The sequence below is a fragment of the Solea senegalensis genome, linkage group LG19, assembly GCF_019176455.1.
Source record: "Solea senegalensis isolate Sse05_10M linkage group LG19, IFAPA_SoseM_1, whole genome shotgun sequence".
NCBI lineage: Eukaryota > Metazoa > Chordata > Actinopteri > Pleuronectiformes > Soleidae > Solea > Solea senegalensis.
In genome coordinates, this window is record NC_058038.1 from 4,796,054 (window position 1) to 4,810,715 (window position 14,662).

General features: G+C 43.9%; 1 protein-coding gene across 1 annotated transcript; it reads right to left on the minus strand.

Moving 5' to 3' along the window:
* Positions 1 to 4,241: 4,241 nt before the first annotated feature.
* On the minus strand, positions 4,242 to 14,020 carry rdh8a (retinol dehydrogenase 8a). Its single transcript, XM_044051519.1, has 6 exons — positions 13,717 to 14,020; positions 9,749 to 9,910; positions 7,515 to 7,694; positions 6,656 to 6,749; positions 6,366 to 6,549; positions 4,242 to 5,452 (listed from the first exon to the last, which is right to left on the minus strand). Exons 1-6 carry the CDS (start codon positions 13,823 to 13,825, stop codon positions 5,225 to 5,227), a joined length of 957 nt encoding a protein of 318 aa, XP_043907454.1. The 5' UTR covers positions 13,826 to 14,020; the 3' UTR covers positions 4,242 to 5,224.
* Positions 14,021 to 14,662: the final 642 nt, after the last annotated feature.

Genomic DNA, 14,662 nt, shown 5'->3' on the forward strand with positions numbered 1-14,662 from the left:
GTGTGTGTGTGTGTTGATCTCTTTTTTTACGTCAAGGCGGACGGAGGCAAGGGCGACGCTGAGCGAGTAACACGCGACTGAAAAGGCAAAGAATTTGACTGCTCTAAACACGCGTGTTCAGGAGTTGGATGACTCTAGGACTGTCACGTGCCCCCGTGACCCTCCACATGAGGGTCATCAGCGGTGGGCGATGAATGGATGAATGGATGGACTGTCACTTTTCACGCAAAAGATTCCGTTATTGGTTTCAACTTTGGGCCCCCAATTGTTATAGAGGAAAACCTGATCGCAACAAGACTAAAGAGACTCCCTCTTCCCAACTGCCGAAAAAAAAACCCATCCATCCATTTTCTACCAACCATTCAATCCTACACTCAATTTAGAGCCACCAATTTACCTAATCCTCACATTTCATGTTTTTGGACTGTGGGAGGAAGCCGAAGAACCCGCAGAACATGCAAACTCTATGCAGAAAGGCCCTCATTCCAACAGGGGCTCAGACCCAGGCCTTCTGGCTGCAAAGGCAAGAGCGCTAACCACAACACCATCCGTGTGGCCGTCTCCCAAAAGAACCCCCTGTCTGCTGGCAGTCTGGCTGTGAGTGGTGGAAGGAAGGCCACCGCAGCTGCGAGGATCAGGCCTCTTGCACTGGAACCTCCTGTGCAGGACCAATCCGCAAAGCACCTATAGACTCTCACCCACGTCATCTCATTCACCTGCAGTTCAAACTCCAACCTTTAAACTCCTGTTTTGAGTTCAACATATACAGAGCTTCAGAGTGTGTGACGCAGTTACCGCGTTGTCAGGTAGAGGGTGCTGTGAGCTCAGAGTGTCCAGCTTACACGTGTGCGACGTCACATTTTAGGCTTGGACCCTCGCCAGAGCAGGTTCCAAAGAAAAGCACCGAGTGCCACACCCAACTATCTTCAGTTGTATTGCATGTCATGATTAGCGTGTCATCACCTGTCGAGTGAAAAGAGAGTGAAGTTATAATTGATGTTATAAATCCACTGGTAATAGAATGGTATTATTACAGTAATACAGAGGCACTATTATGGTATTACTATCTTGACTCTAATGCATTGTCCAGCGTCACAATAACAATATCTTTTACAAGGAGATTACATCATAGTTGTTTGGTAATTAGAATTACTGTCATTAGTTATTACCAAGTTATTACTTAGTAATAACTACAGAACTGAGACTGTACTGTTACCTTATTGTAACTGTACACGTTTTTGCTGTTTTCATGAGGAAATAAATACGATGGAGGTCCGTGAACCTTCTGCTTTCAGGATGCAGATCCTCAGCCTCAGTGAGTGAAATAATGAGGCTGATTTAGATCCATCCTGACCTGGGATCAGGCTGAAGCACCGCTGTCTAGACATCAGCTCCACTTGATGTCAGCGTCGCACACTAACCCTCTCGCACTCACTCTTTCTGTTGGCTTAATCTGTTGTCTTCACGCCGTCCTTCTCTCCCTGTGTGTGTGTGTGTGTCACAGTTTCCTGACCTCGGCAGCTCCCTTCTCTCTGTTTCTTCACGTCTGACTCCTCAGTTTATCTCTGACTCAGACTCATGTGTTCTTCTCCTCCTGCTCAACCGCCAAGTTTGTTTTTCACTCCACAGAGTCGCTTTTTTTTTTTTTTGTTAATGCAACTGGAAAGTTGGTAAAGGCGTTTTAACGGATTAAATGGAATCAGATTACTAACATAAGCAATTGTGAACAGATTGAAATTCATGTGAAACAGTTACACCACATGTGCTCATCGTTTTATAAACAGCTTGTTGGGTATTTGGGAAAAATGCTAATGTCCTTATATTATATTACATTACATTATATTACATTATATTATATTATATTATATTATATTATATTATATTATATTATATTATATTATATTATGAATAGGAACAGTATATGGCTCTCCCCCACAAAGAGCCATACATAACATGTAACACAACATCTTTCACTATTATTCATTGTTATTTATGATTAATACGATATATTTTAGTTCATTTTCAATAGACAAAATAATACACAAAGTCAAAAGATCTGCTCAGTTTTACATCATCTTATTCCCAATTCTGTGTATATATATATCCTGCCTTTGTTAATAACACATGTTTCCTTCTAAGTAAATGTGTCTCTGGGTGTTGTAACCCCCCTTTTTTTGTTGAGACACGTCAAGAAATAAATAAACCAAAAGCATTCAGATTATATTGTAATCCCGTGGATTATTATGTTAGTAATTAGAGGGTTTGCTGTTCACTAACTGACTACGTCTCAGGGAGTTATGTTAGTGTGCGCGTGCGCACGGCCGAGGCTGCACGCAGCGCTTGTATGTTTAGTGGCTCGGGTTCATATGACAGGGTTAGACCTAACCATGTCACGCTGCCCTCATTATGTCGCAATTATGTCCTCAGTGGTGAAACAAAGGTGCACCACAATGGTTTGATAAGACCTCTTGTTTAATGAGACTTTGCTGTAACTCCTGTTTTCTTTCAATTAGTAAACAGGTCCTCCATTCAGGCCGCCCGCAAACCACAATACTCATTTTCCCAAAAGTGACACCCCCAACACCCGCCACCCATTTCTGCCTGGAGATCCCCCAAAAAAAAAACAAAAACAAAACTAGCCAACCCCTTGCCCTTAGCCTTCAACGTCCCACATTGGGTCTTGGCATCCAGGAACATTCAGGATACTCAGGCTCCTCCCCCGACCTCCTGCGCACACACCCATTTGATTGTGATTGACAGCGTCTTTGTTCCTTTGTGTGGAGCTGTCGCCTCTGATGAAGACACATACACGGAGCTGAGGCGCTGCACTCATTGTACCCTGCACAAACACCACAGGTCTGCGACCGGTTGCACTGTCCTCTGCTGCCGATGACGATGATGATGATGAGGCTCAGTGTGTGTTTGAGGCAGGTGAATGTGACCGGTCTGGACACTGCAGGGGGACATGGAGTGTGTGTGTGCCCAAAAACAACCTCATCCAAGCCAGACCCATCGGGCCTCGCCCAGTATGGACCAGGGGGTCCAGGGTCCGGTGTGCTGAGGCCGGGGGCCAGCTGGAGAGGGAGGCTCGGGGCTGCGCAGTGTGTCTGAGGAGGCCGTCATTAGGGTTCACCCCTCCTCAGGGATGGGAACCAGGTCACATTCTCTCACACGGCACAAAGCAGAGTGTGTGTGTGTTCGTGTGTGTGTGTGTGTGTGTGATGGGGGGGTTCAAGGGAGGGGGTTTTGATGGGGGCAGGCCATGACCCTCTTTATATCCATCAACAGATCACTAACTTGGCCCATAGACATGCTCATACAACACTTTCACACACACACACACACACACACGCATGCAAATACATGCTAATGCGCGCGTATGTGCACAGACCTGCACACTCATGAAACCTTTACAAACAAGTTTGTGCTCTTAATGCACTTTTCACTCATTTTTTTCAACCCAGCAGCAAATACCGACAAGTGGACAGACAGGGATTATCACTTTGTGTATATTTTTCCCAAATTAACTTTAATTAAATAATCCTCGGTAAACATCACTGAACCAGTAAACTCATACAAACTCGCTGTGCAATGTACCTTCTCACCATGAACCACGAATGGGTCGTGGGAGATTTATTTAATGAGTATTTATGTGTTTATGTCTAAAATAACATGCATCAATATAAGTTTTAATCGTCTGAACAAACATCTCTTGAAAACGATGTTAGCTGTTACAGATTGGGCTGTAAATGAATGCACAGATTGGTGTTGGGATTTGGGTCACAATATTCTGCCATCTTTGGGAAACACCCCATCAGCTCGAGGGGGAAAATGCCCTTGAAACATCAGAAGTTGTCCTTGAAACTCACATGGTACAAGTAGATATAGTCAAGCTTTTCAAAAACCCGTTTGAAAACCCTTATAAAAGTGTTACAGGATTAGTGATTAAATACTGGATTATACTAATACTAGTTAACTGGAAACCAAGCTGATCCTCTATTATGTCCTTTAAACTGTCATTAAAAAGTCTTAAATTTAATTTGGATAATCGTGGCAGACGAGGGAACAAGGTTTTTGCCAACATTTGTTAAAATTGCCCTGGAAACATGTTTTATTTATTTATTTCTATTTTATTGATGCTAAAACTGATACAAAAATCCGTTTTCTGCAGCAAACACAACCTGTTTTCCACCGCGTGTGACAATAAAGACTTTGAAATCACTCATACTGCTGTAAATATATGAATTTGACACTATGATTTATTGAATTTGTCCGTCTCAGGCCACAGAGGACAACATTCCTTTACACGCTGGTCTCTGCTGATCCTGTGAAATCCACAGGTTACAACAGACTGAGGGGGAGGAGGAAAAGACAGTGAAACACCACCCCCTATTGGCAGAAAGGTTTCTTGCAGACAAGAAGAAAAACACAACAAACCCTCACACAGTCATAAAACATTATTCGATTTCACACAAAAAAATCAAAAATATACATATGAGAGTAAATCAGATTTATTTCTAAATCAAGTTGTGAGATTAGAAAAAAAAAATCCTGACCGACCCGCTCATACATAGAACCTTTTAAGAACCAAAGAAAATCCAGTTTATAAAAATATGATTCAACAGCAGTTATGACCATGAGAACACTATGTACGGCAAACATGAAATTAAGGGCACGACAACAATAAAAGCAGATAAATTCTTCCTGACTCTGTCTTTCATGTTATAGATACTCTAAACGAGCCTGAGTGTAACGTTACTGAAGACACAGAATATAGCTTTTTTTATTGGGTTTGTTTCTGTTATTATTTCTGGGTTTTTTTGTTTTTTTTTTGTGCTTTGCAGTTTTTCTCCACGGGACTCAAATCTGTCCAGTCCGCCTACGTACGGCAAATAAAGCGAGGCCTTCTCTTCATAGAATGTATGTACGGCGCGTGTCGTTTTTGTGTTGTTGTCGTTTGTGGAGAGTACACGAGGTCGAGCCTACGTACAAAATCTCTCTGTGCAAGTGTGCATGTAATCCAGGCAAAGCTTATCATGGCGGCAAAGGCACCTCCTCCTCCTCCTCCTCCTCCTCTCTCTCTCTCTCTCTCCAAGATACTGGTTCTAGTCTAACAAAACCACCCCAGAAAAACCCTCAGAGGAAAGAAAGGCACCGAGGTCGTAGTTGGGGGTCAAACAAAGGGAACTGGGGGGAACGAGCAAAAGGCTGGACGCTCCTGGCTTCAGTTAGGTGAGATGGTGCGCCTCCGCAGGCAGCTGCACGTCAGGCACTTGAGGATGCTCATGGTTATGTGCATGAGAGGGCCGAAGTTAAAGAGCAGGTTGTAGAAGGTGTTGACGGACAGGCCGCCGGTCTCGTCCGCGTACTTTAAGGCCACGATGGGCGTGTAGAGGCTGTTGGTCAGGTTCCTGAAGCGAGGGCTGCTGGACTCGATGACCTTTTTAGTGCACTGTGGAACAAATGGGAGAAACGAGGGAGTTGATGAGTGATTTCATTGCTCCGTATTCGGCGTCACTTCCTGCCCTCCTGTGTTTCCCGCCTCTGTGATTACCTGCACCTGCGCTAACACGTCACACCTGTTTCTAATCGTGTCTCCTCCCCTCACCGTATAAAGTCTCTGTGTTCCTTTCCTTCGTTGCCAGTTCATCTTAGTCTTCTGTCAGTGTTCTAGCGTTCCTTTTCTTTAGTTTTTGACTTGCTGGTTTTGTACCTTGAAGCTCTTACTTCTACTTGAAGCTCTTACTTACTTCTAGCTCTTATATGTACCCAAATGTTTAAATGCACTTTTGTAAGTCGCTTTGGATAAAAGCGTCTGCTAAATGACATGTAATGTAATGTAATGTAATGTACCTCTGCCTGATTTCTCCTGTATAAACCTGGTTTTGCCTAAAGAGCTGCTATTGTTTTGCTCTAAACTCAGTGTCTGCATTCACAGTTCCAAGCCTGTGGAACAGTGAGATAAACAAACACACCCAGATAATGCAGTCGGGAGTCGAGTCATTAATTCATGTATAGAGCTCTGGACTTGGAACCAAAACAATGCCGTTTTGACAGAGAAGACACAGAGTTAGAAAGCTTACTCCAAACTGTGTCAAACTGAATAAAGAAGTGTTTCCCCTTAACTGAGCTTACCTTTCTTATGCTTTTATTGTGACATGTAAAGGTTTTCTTGAGTGGAACGAGGGAAGGTTTAGTCTTGAGGAAGCAGTCACAACATCTCAACTTATCTAATTTCATCTCTGGAAGATCAGAATAACTGTTGGAGCGTCGTGTTTTAAAAATTGATTCTCAACATTGTGATATTGATATTGGTATGAAACCCCATCCCCAGACAAAGGTCGATACAAAAACACTTGTCTCACTTTGGCTATGTCCTCAGGCGTTTGGCCCATGGCTTCAAAAATATCTATGGACGACGGCAGGTAGACGTCTTTAAAGTAGCGAATCGTGTCCGCGTCCACTCCCGGATACTCCATCTTGGCCACGTCCTCCATCATCTTGGTCTCAAACTCGGTGTGCACCGGGCCGGGCTCGATCATGGACAACCTGAGGGGCCGACACAGGGACACAGAGTGAAGACAGATGTGAGGACAGAGACGGAGGGAGACGGAGGGAGACGGAGGGAGACGGAGGGGCGGAGAGGCTAATCTACCGGATATTGAACTTCATCAGCTGCACGGCCATGCTCTCGCAGAATCCCTCCATGGCAAACTTGGAGGCGGTGTAAACATCGTTGAACACCACTCCTGACGAGACAAAGGACATTTACACGCAATGAACATGTGTCGGGACAGAATATGAGAATCAGATTAGCGCACGAGCTTGTCCTGGTAATCCCCACCCATCTGGCACTTTAACACGAGTTAAAACAAACACTGGAAAATGACCTGCAGCTGTTTGTAATCTGAGCAAACGCTAAATACGTCAACATCACTGGAAATGTCAGCTATTGTAAAGTAAATAAATACATGTATTCCATCTGTATTCTGACAGGTGGCTGCTGCTTTATATGCTTTATTTATTTTTTATTCTCAGAATAAACAGATTCACGGATTAATAGATATTGGAAGACAATCACGTGAGGAAAGATTGGAATATTTGTGTAATTAAATAATGTAAAATAAATAACAATAATGCTAAAGACAAGAAAGCGGGGATCAAATTCTTCTGTCTGTTTAATTTTCAAGAGTCTGGTGAGTGAAATTGGCCGGGAAGTCGCTTTAAACGCTGTATTTTTCCAATGAAACGATCGATGTTAGAATCCAGAGTGTTGATAACCACGTCTCGCGGCAACGATACTGTGTCAATACTTTTGTTCCACCTACTATTACACGCTGAACGATTCACAACGAGGTTTGAGTGACATTTCCATACTATTTTGACATACTATTGTGACCCAAGTGCAAATCTGTGTATAATATAACATTCCTATCATCCCTGTAGCACCCTATATTATTAAAATAGGCTATTTCCATTTAAATTTTGAGTTATTATGTCCACATGTATCATACCTTGCAGGCCCATGACGCTGCTCATGACGACGATGTGTCCCGAACGCCTCTTCTTCATGTCGGGCATCACCTCCTTGATCATGCGGACGACGCCAAAGAAGTTGGTCTCGAACACTCGCTTCATCTCCTCGATGCTGATGCTCTCCACGGGTCCCAGCAGGCCCACGCCGGCGTTGTTGACTGACGAGAGCAAACACAAACGATGATGGGATGTGTGTGTGTGTGTGTGTGTGAGTGTTTTCAGCAGAAATGAAGACACATCAGGCGCTGTTGCTTGACGCTGCCACCAGATGTCAGCGTGACACAACAACACAGAGGCGTGACGTAACACTTTTCAGACAGCACCTTGAGCCAGACTCAAGGTTCGAACACAACAACCGAACGAGACGACGGGACAAAAGGAACGAGTTCACAGAGGAGAAGAAGAAGAAAACGTCCAGTACTGTGCTAAAGGGCCGTGCACCACCTGCTTTGTTGTTTTTTATGCCTGACAAAATCAGTGGGTTCGAATGATGCGACTGAAAGCAAGCTTTCCATGTCTTGAATAAACTTGGTGTTTAAAAGTTTAAATTCACCAGAGTCGATATTGATATTGTTCAAGTGTAAAAGTGGATAAATACTAAATACTTGCCACTTCAACCTGTCAAATCTGTTTATTCAAACTGTCAAACAGGTTTCTCCGTATCGTCTGAACATGTTCCAGGAGTGATTGAGAAAGAATTAAACCATATGATCATTACAGAACTGCTAAAACAACAACACTGATGTCTGTTGCCATCAAATTCAAAGACTTTCCAGGACCAGTTCCCCTCAAATTCAAGGACCGAATGTGCACACAGCTTAAGATGGGAGGGGCAACTTGTAAGCGTCCACGTTTATTGATTTGCATCTGGACAAATGATTGTCCTTGGGAGCTTGGTCAAAGTGAGTGTTTGTAAAGACAGAGATGTGGGAATTTTTCATCTTTTCAAAAGTAATCGTGCTGTCTGGTCATGATCAGCAAAAGTTCAGCGTTCCTTTAAATCAGAAGACTGCAAATATTGACATGATTGTCAATACCTTCATGTGTTACTAATCTAGGCACTGTTTAATTTAGCAAAAAGAGAAATGGAGTGGAAGGTTTTGAAGGGGGAGAAAATCCGTATCAAAGACCCAGTGAACAAGCAAAAGAGAAATGTGCTCAGATGAAAGTGCAGGGCTTATTCTCTGTTTTGGTGCAGAATCTCTTTGCCTGCTGGAATTTGAAGACTGTCCCGGCTCTCCTCCCCCCGCCTACTCACAATGTCAACTGCAAAACCACAAGGAGGACAGTGGAGCTGCAGCAGAGTCACAGCTCGGCTCACACACGAATCCTCAAAACCTGGGTCCAGCACAGTAGTACGACTCTGTACTTGTACCTGACGCTTTTACTTTCACACTTGTTTATTAAGTATTGTAATATTTTCAGGCCGAGAGATTTGTGCTACTGTGGGTGAGCGATACAGCTGGTTGTCTTCCAACTGGAGGGTCCTGGGTTTGATCCCCAGCTGTGCTTGTGTACATACCACTGTGTCCCTGGGCAAGACATTTAACCCCAGATTATTCCTGACAGCTGTGCTGGCAGTGTGAGGACGGGTTTGACAGATGCATGACGACTGTGAGAATGGGTGAACGACCAAAAACTGTAGCGTTGAGTGGTCATCGAGACTAGAACGATGCGATGTACTGTAAATACAGAGCGATACTCGTGTTTGTGTCCCGGGTTTTACAGTCAGGCTGAATCTGCAGGCCACACTGCCTCAAAATGTCTCTGGGATTGGACAAAAGCAATTTGTTGGAGACTAGATTTAAAGGGAAATTGGCTGTCTATGCCAAAAACGCAGCCAACAAACTCCCAACATATCCCAGGATGCATTGCACTCCAGAGTGTAACATGTTTGAAAGGAGATAACGGCCAACTTAACTTTAAATGCGGCTGCAACGGCGTACAAAAAAATCCCCCAAAGAAACAAGTGGCTTAAATTTCCCCACGATGCATTACATGCTGTTAGTGATTTGTACCACGTCCAGCTGCAGCGCGGTTGCTAGGCGACAGCAGTAAGACGATAGGGGAAATCTTTGGCATCTACGTGCCCCACAAAGACCAATGCCTTTGTCGGGCACGTAGACCACAAAAGCCACGTAATTCAATTCTGGTTTCAAGTAAGTGGTCAAACAGGGGGACGCAGGTCAAGTTTCGGGTGAGTCCCACTCACTCAGGATATCAATATGGCGGTCTTTAACGTTACTGATGCACTGCTTGACCGACTCGTCGCTGCACACGTCCAGAGGCATCAGCGTCAGCGTCTTGCCGTACGCGTCTCCCGCCGCGTCCACCAGCTTGTCCTTCTTCTTCAGGTCCCGCATGGTGGCGATAACTGGGGAGGGAGACACAGAGGAGTGGGGAAACTGTCATTGAACATGTGAGGTGTTTAGATTCACTCACTCAGAGAAATTCCATCCGTTGCCTGTAAAAACGCAAAGACGCGAACGTGTGGAGGGACAAACAACTCGTCTGTTTCAAAGCTGCTGCCTGCAGTGTTTGGCTAACTCAAGGCTAACGTTTGGCTAACTTCCTGCTGTTAGCATCTCCCCTCCCCCCCCCCATAGGTCTGCTTAAGTTTTAGATATCTCTTTAAAATGTTTTCTTGGCGTGCGAAAGCTGGAAAATTTAAGTTCACGAACCACTTTTCGGCTTGAACCACAGTCCATGGAGAAAAACATCGATTTTACATCAGGGCGCGCGGGGGTTGTTGATCCGCTGTTGCCTCGGTAACTTCAAATGTATTATTTTGTGACGCTGGGTGTTTGAAAGACTTCGTTTTGGATTTACCTGAGCGACGCAAACTAACCACACGAGGCAGCAGTAGAGTAGCAGCTCTTGTGTTGTGTGTGTGTGTGTGTCGAGCTAAAAACACAGTTTTTCTGTATGCGATTTGGTGTGAGAGAGAGAGAGAGAGAGAGAGAGAGCACGTACTTCACTTCACTGCGAGATAACATATCGTAGACTTAAACCGATGTGAATTTGTTTAGGTGAGAATGTGTTTTTCCCTGCTGTCAGAGTTTAACGTGTAAACTCATGAAAGTGCATCACTGAGGGCAGCTTTAAGCACTTCCTCAAACACAAACCCAGACAAAAACAACAGAAACAGATGAGCAGGTCACAGAGTTTCTAGGAAAGGGCCCACGCCTGTTTAGTTTACAGGTCCCACAATTGATTTCCTGTGAAGTGGGCAGCATTGACCTCGTCACGCCGCATGAATCTATCACGGCCGGAGACGGCGGCTATCAGCACACTGTTGCCTCAGCTTTCACGGTTCCTTTTCACGCTGTGCTCGGCTCAAACGTCACTGAGTGACATTATCTCGCAGAGAGACAGGAAGACAGTGCTGTTGCACAATGGCAATCAGTGGAGGTAAACAACCTCTCATTCACACGTTCATCTACCTGTTGTCCTGCACTGATAAAGGCACTTTAATCTTGTCTGAACAGAGAAAGGGGCTGGATATGGAGACGGAGAAAATGTTGTTTTAATGATGTATTTCAATGAAGTTTTTCCCTTTTTAAATGTTGCTTTGCACAATGCTTAGTCTTTTAAAGTCTAATCTCATGATTTGAGGACCGGGTGTCCATGAGGCAACAAAGAGATTTACGTATTGGTAGAGGAGTGAACAAGAGATCCATTGTTCCTTCAGGCTCCTACAGGAATTACTCTTGGGCAGCTTAAAACATTCTTGAATGAACCACACTGCGTTGCACACACAGAGGTCTTTTCGGGGTTTTCACCGAATTTGGAGCCTGTTGCTGCAACAGATTATTACTTTATGCACAATGTAATATTTAATCTCCGCTGGATTTCCTAAAACCCTGGGAAAACAGAGAGTGACTCGGCTTCATGGCTCAGAGGTGGCCTTATTGAAAACAGGTCACGACATGAGCAAAAAAAACAACAAAAAAACCGACTCAAACCAGAGTTGAGGAGGCAGTTAATCACGTTTGTTTTGCTCCTCTATTCCAGTGTACTAAGTCCCACCAGATCCCAGATAAAGATAGAGACTTTAAAGCAACACTGGGCTACTTTTTGTTCACCTTTAAAGACCTTCAAATTAAATTTGACGGGTCACTGACTTCTGACATTCGTGAGCGAGTAGGAACACCGCGAAGGTGTGTGACAAGAAGGCGACTTATTTATGAATAATTCCATAATAATGTATCAGCATCATGTATATTAAGTGAAATGAAAGAGCAGGCTCTGTATTCAGTCTTCAGATCTCCTCCTATTGGCTGTTCAATTAAATAATACATGTTCCTTCAGTGGAAAACGCTGTCGCTCCTGCATTGGTAGCATCTGCCTACACTCCAAAGCAACCCCAGAAACTCAAACTATTCCAACAAGTCGAGGCGTCAAAATGAACAGGTTTTTTTTTTGTTAAAAAGACTTGTGAGAAAAAGTTGTGAGAAATCCACTCACTGATCGTGGTGCGTTTGCTACGGCGAGCGCTTCTTTTCCACAGGTCAGAAAACCCAGTGACGCATGCTTACATCTGGCTTTTGTCTGCAATAAATATCATCCACATTCACTCCTGGGTTAAATTACTCTGCAAGAAAACGCAGGTTTTTTGTTTTTTTTTTCTGTTCTTTTTCAGGCTGCAAAAGACAGTCTGGTGACATTGTAATTTTTATTTCACCGTCTGGAAAACGCCTGTTTATTCACACAGCAAGGGTTCTTCTTTTTCAATTTTGAAGCAATTAAACACTTATGCAAACATGCTTAGCCGTAGAATATTCTGCCAATAAACCCCCCCAAATGGAACTTTAAAAAAGTATTACATGCAGGCTAAAATGGGTATAACTGGGGGACGTGTGACTGTGCCCTCAAGGACCAACAGTCAATTATGTAATTCAGCATGAGGTCACAATAACGTTTCTTTTGTGGTTGCTTGGTGGGAATGAGTTTATAACGTCACTCTGTCCGAGGCTCATTAGCGTCTCTGCAGTGACACTAATGCTTTCTGAGAGAGACGCGCACCAATTGTCGCCTCGTCGTCTTTGCATTGTGTCATTTCTTTTATTACAAACTCATCACAAAACAATCCATAACGGTGACGATAAATATGGATTCAAAGAGTGTTGGAAACATTTGGGCTAATGTTGGCAAAACCATCGTGCCATGTGAATCTGGATGAATATGGATTCCCGTTCTGAAGATCTGACCGGCCCAAGACCTAAAACTAGCAGAAGAGACCATTAACTGCTCAAGAAAAGGATATTTTATCATATTCTTACTTCCGGGTTGGCCTCATGAAGCAAGACAACGTGCATTGTATATATATTTTTTACATGCACTACTGAAAAAACATGTAACATTATTGTTTGTATGGAGATTTAAATGCACAAGTCACGTGTTTTATGTCATGTTTAGCTGGCTATGGCGTTACATAGTGTTGCTTTAACTTCAGTCCGTACAGTGACTTAAGTTTCAGAAGTTACACTACGATTAGGTAACAATGTACTGTCACAATAAAGGAGTCTGTAACGATAAGGCCTCTGGATCCTCAGTTCCCAGAGTGAATGACAGTGATGATTTCTGGGAGACGCGCACCAATCCAACACTTGAAAAAAGAAAAGTGGGACACCCGAACTAAGTCCACTGTGCAGCAATGAAGACTTCACACAAGGCCCCTGCTTCACAGTGAACCCTGCTTGTACAGGTCTCAAACTTTGTCCCCCTTTCAACACTCGCTCCACTGAGGGAACTAAAGGCACATTAGACACGGCACTAAACCGGAGCAGGCGCTCCACAGTCCAGGGCGATAAAAGGGCGCTTTGTGCGGGAGAAGTCACTTGAAAGAGAACTGACAAGACTCTTCTTTTATGATCGCGCCTGGAAACTGTGCTTTCACATGATAATTGTTGACCCAGAGGAGCCACTGAGCCTCAGTGCTGACAACAACAACAAAAAAAGGATATGGATCAGATCTCACCACGGGCTCAACACGAAAAAAAAAAACACGAAATCCCTGATTATGCGCAGAGACTGAGCGTTATTGCGCACGAAAGTCGTGCGAAATGTGTGCGTAAAAGGAGCCCGGCGCAAACGCGGGGTTCTCGTTGTGTTTTTCCGGGTAAACAGAGCGGACACAGGCTCGCTCCTGATAATAATGTCACAATGAAGCGCATTTACCGTGGTACCGCTTCTTCTCATCTTTGGCCAGCGTGACGGCGATTCGTAACCCGATGCCGGAGGAGCAGCCGGTGATCAGCACGACTTTCTGCCCGCTGCTGCTCGCCATGGTCCCGTCTGTCCGTGTGTCTGTGCGGGTGCTGTCCTTCTCTCTGCTCCGTGTGGCCGCTGCAGAGGGATCCTGCCACCGATCAGCGGACTTTTAAAAAAGTAAATCGGATCATGCAGCCGCGGCAGCCATGTGAGCGTCTACTTCAGTCACATGTTCCACAGAGAGAAGAAGAAGAAGAAGAAAGGAAAAACAACACAATTCTGCGAATACACACACACACAAAAAAAAGAAAAGAAACGACGTGGCATCGCGAACAGCCCACCACCACAGGACGGGATTTTAAACTTGATTGGATCAGCCTGCCCCCAAAATCACGTTAATTCCTTTAAAATGTGTGGGCCAGACACGCGCGCGCGCTCGTGCTACCTTGGGGGCAGAGCTTATGTGATTTCTGAGCTGTGACCCTGTCAACAAACAGCTACAGTTTCCCCCATTCACTCTATCACTGCTCACGTTCTCATGCTAATTCATTCAAAATGAGATCAAGTGAAACTATCATACATGTTTTCTATTATAGTCGGAATCCCATTGATATATTATGGGTTTTAGAATAAAAGTAAATGGTATTTTAACACTATTTCTTGTGTAACAATGCAAACTTTCTACACAGTGACCCTTTAATTATACAGTACTGCAGCAATGCAGTTATGGTATTATTAAATAAGATAGTATTACAGTAATACCATGTTATTGCCAAAGTAATATCTAGGTAGTTGTATAGTTTTTACAGAAATCTCCTAATAATACTTCATGTGTGTGTTTATATTTGAATAAAACTGACGTTTACCCTTATATTTGGTTGTCTGGTTTACAGTTTATATCAATAATAATCAA

Bases quoted from the DNA above. Each gene is read 5' to 3' on its own strand.
- rdh8a (XM_044051519.1), bottom strand. From the start codon at position 13,825: ATGGCGAGCAGCAGCGGGCAGAAAGTCGTGCTGATCACCGGCTGCTCC. The intron at 7,695-9,748 runs GTGAGTGGGACT...TGCTCTCGTCAG, and splicing joins CCGCCATATTGATATCCTGA to TCAACAACGCCGGCGTGGGC. The intron at 5,453-6,365 runs GTGAGACAAGTG...TTTGTTCCACAG, and splicing joins CGCCTGAGGACATAGCCAAA to TGCACTAAAAAGGTCATCGA.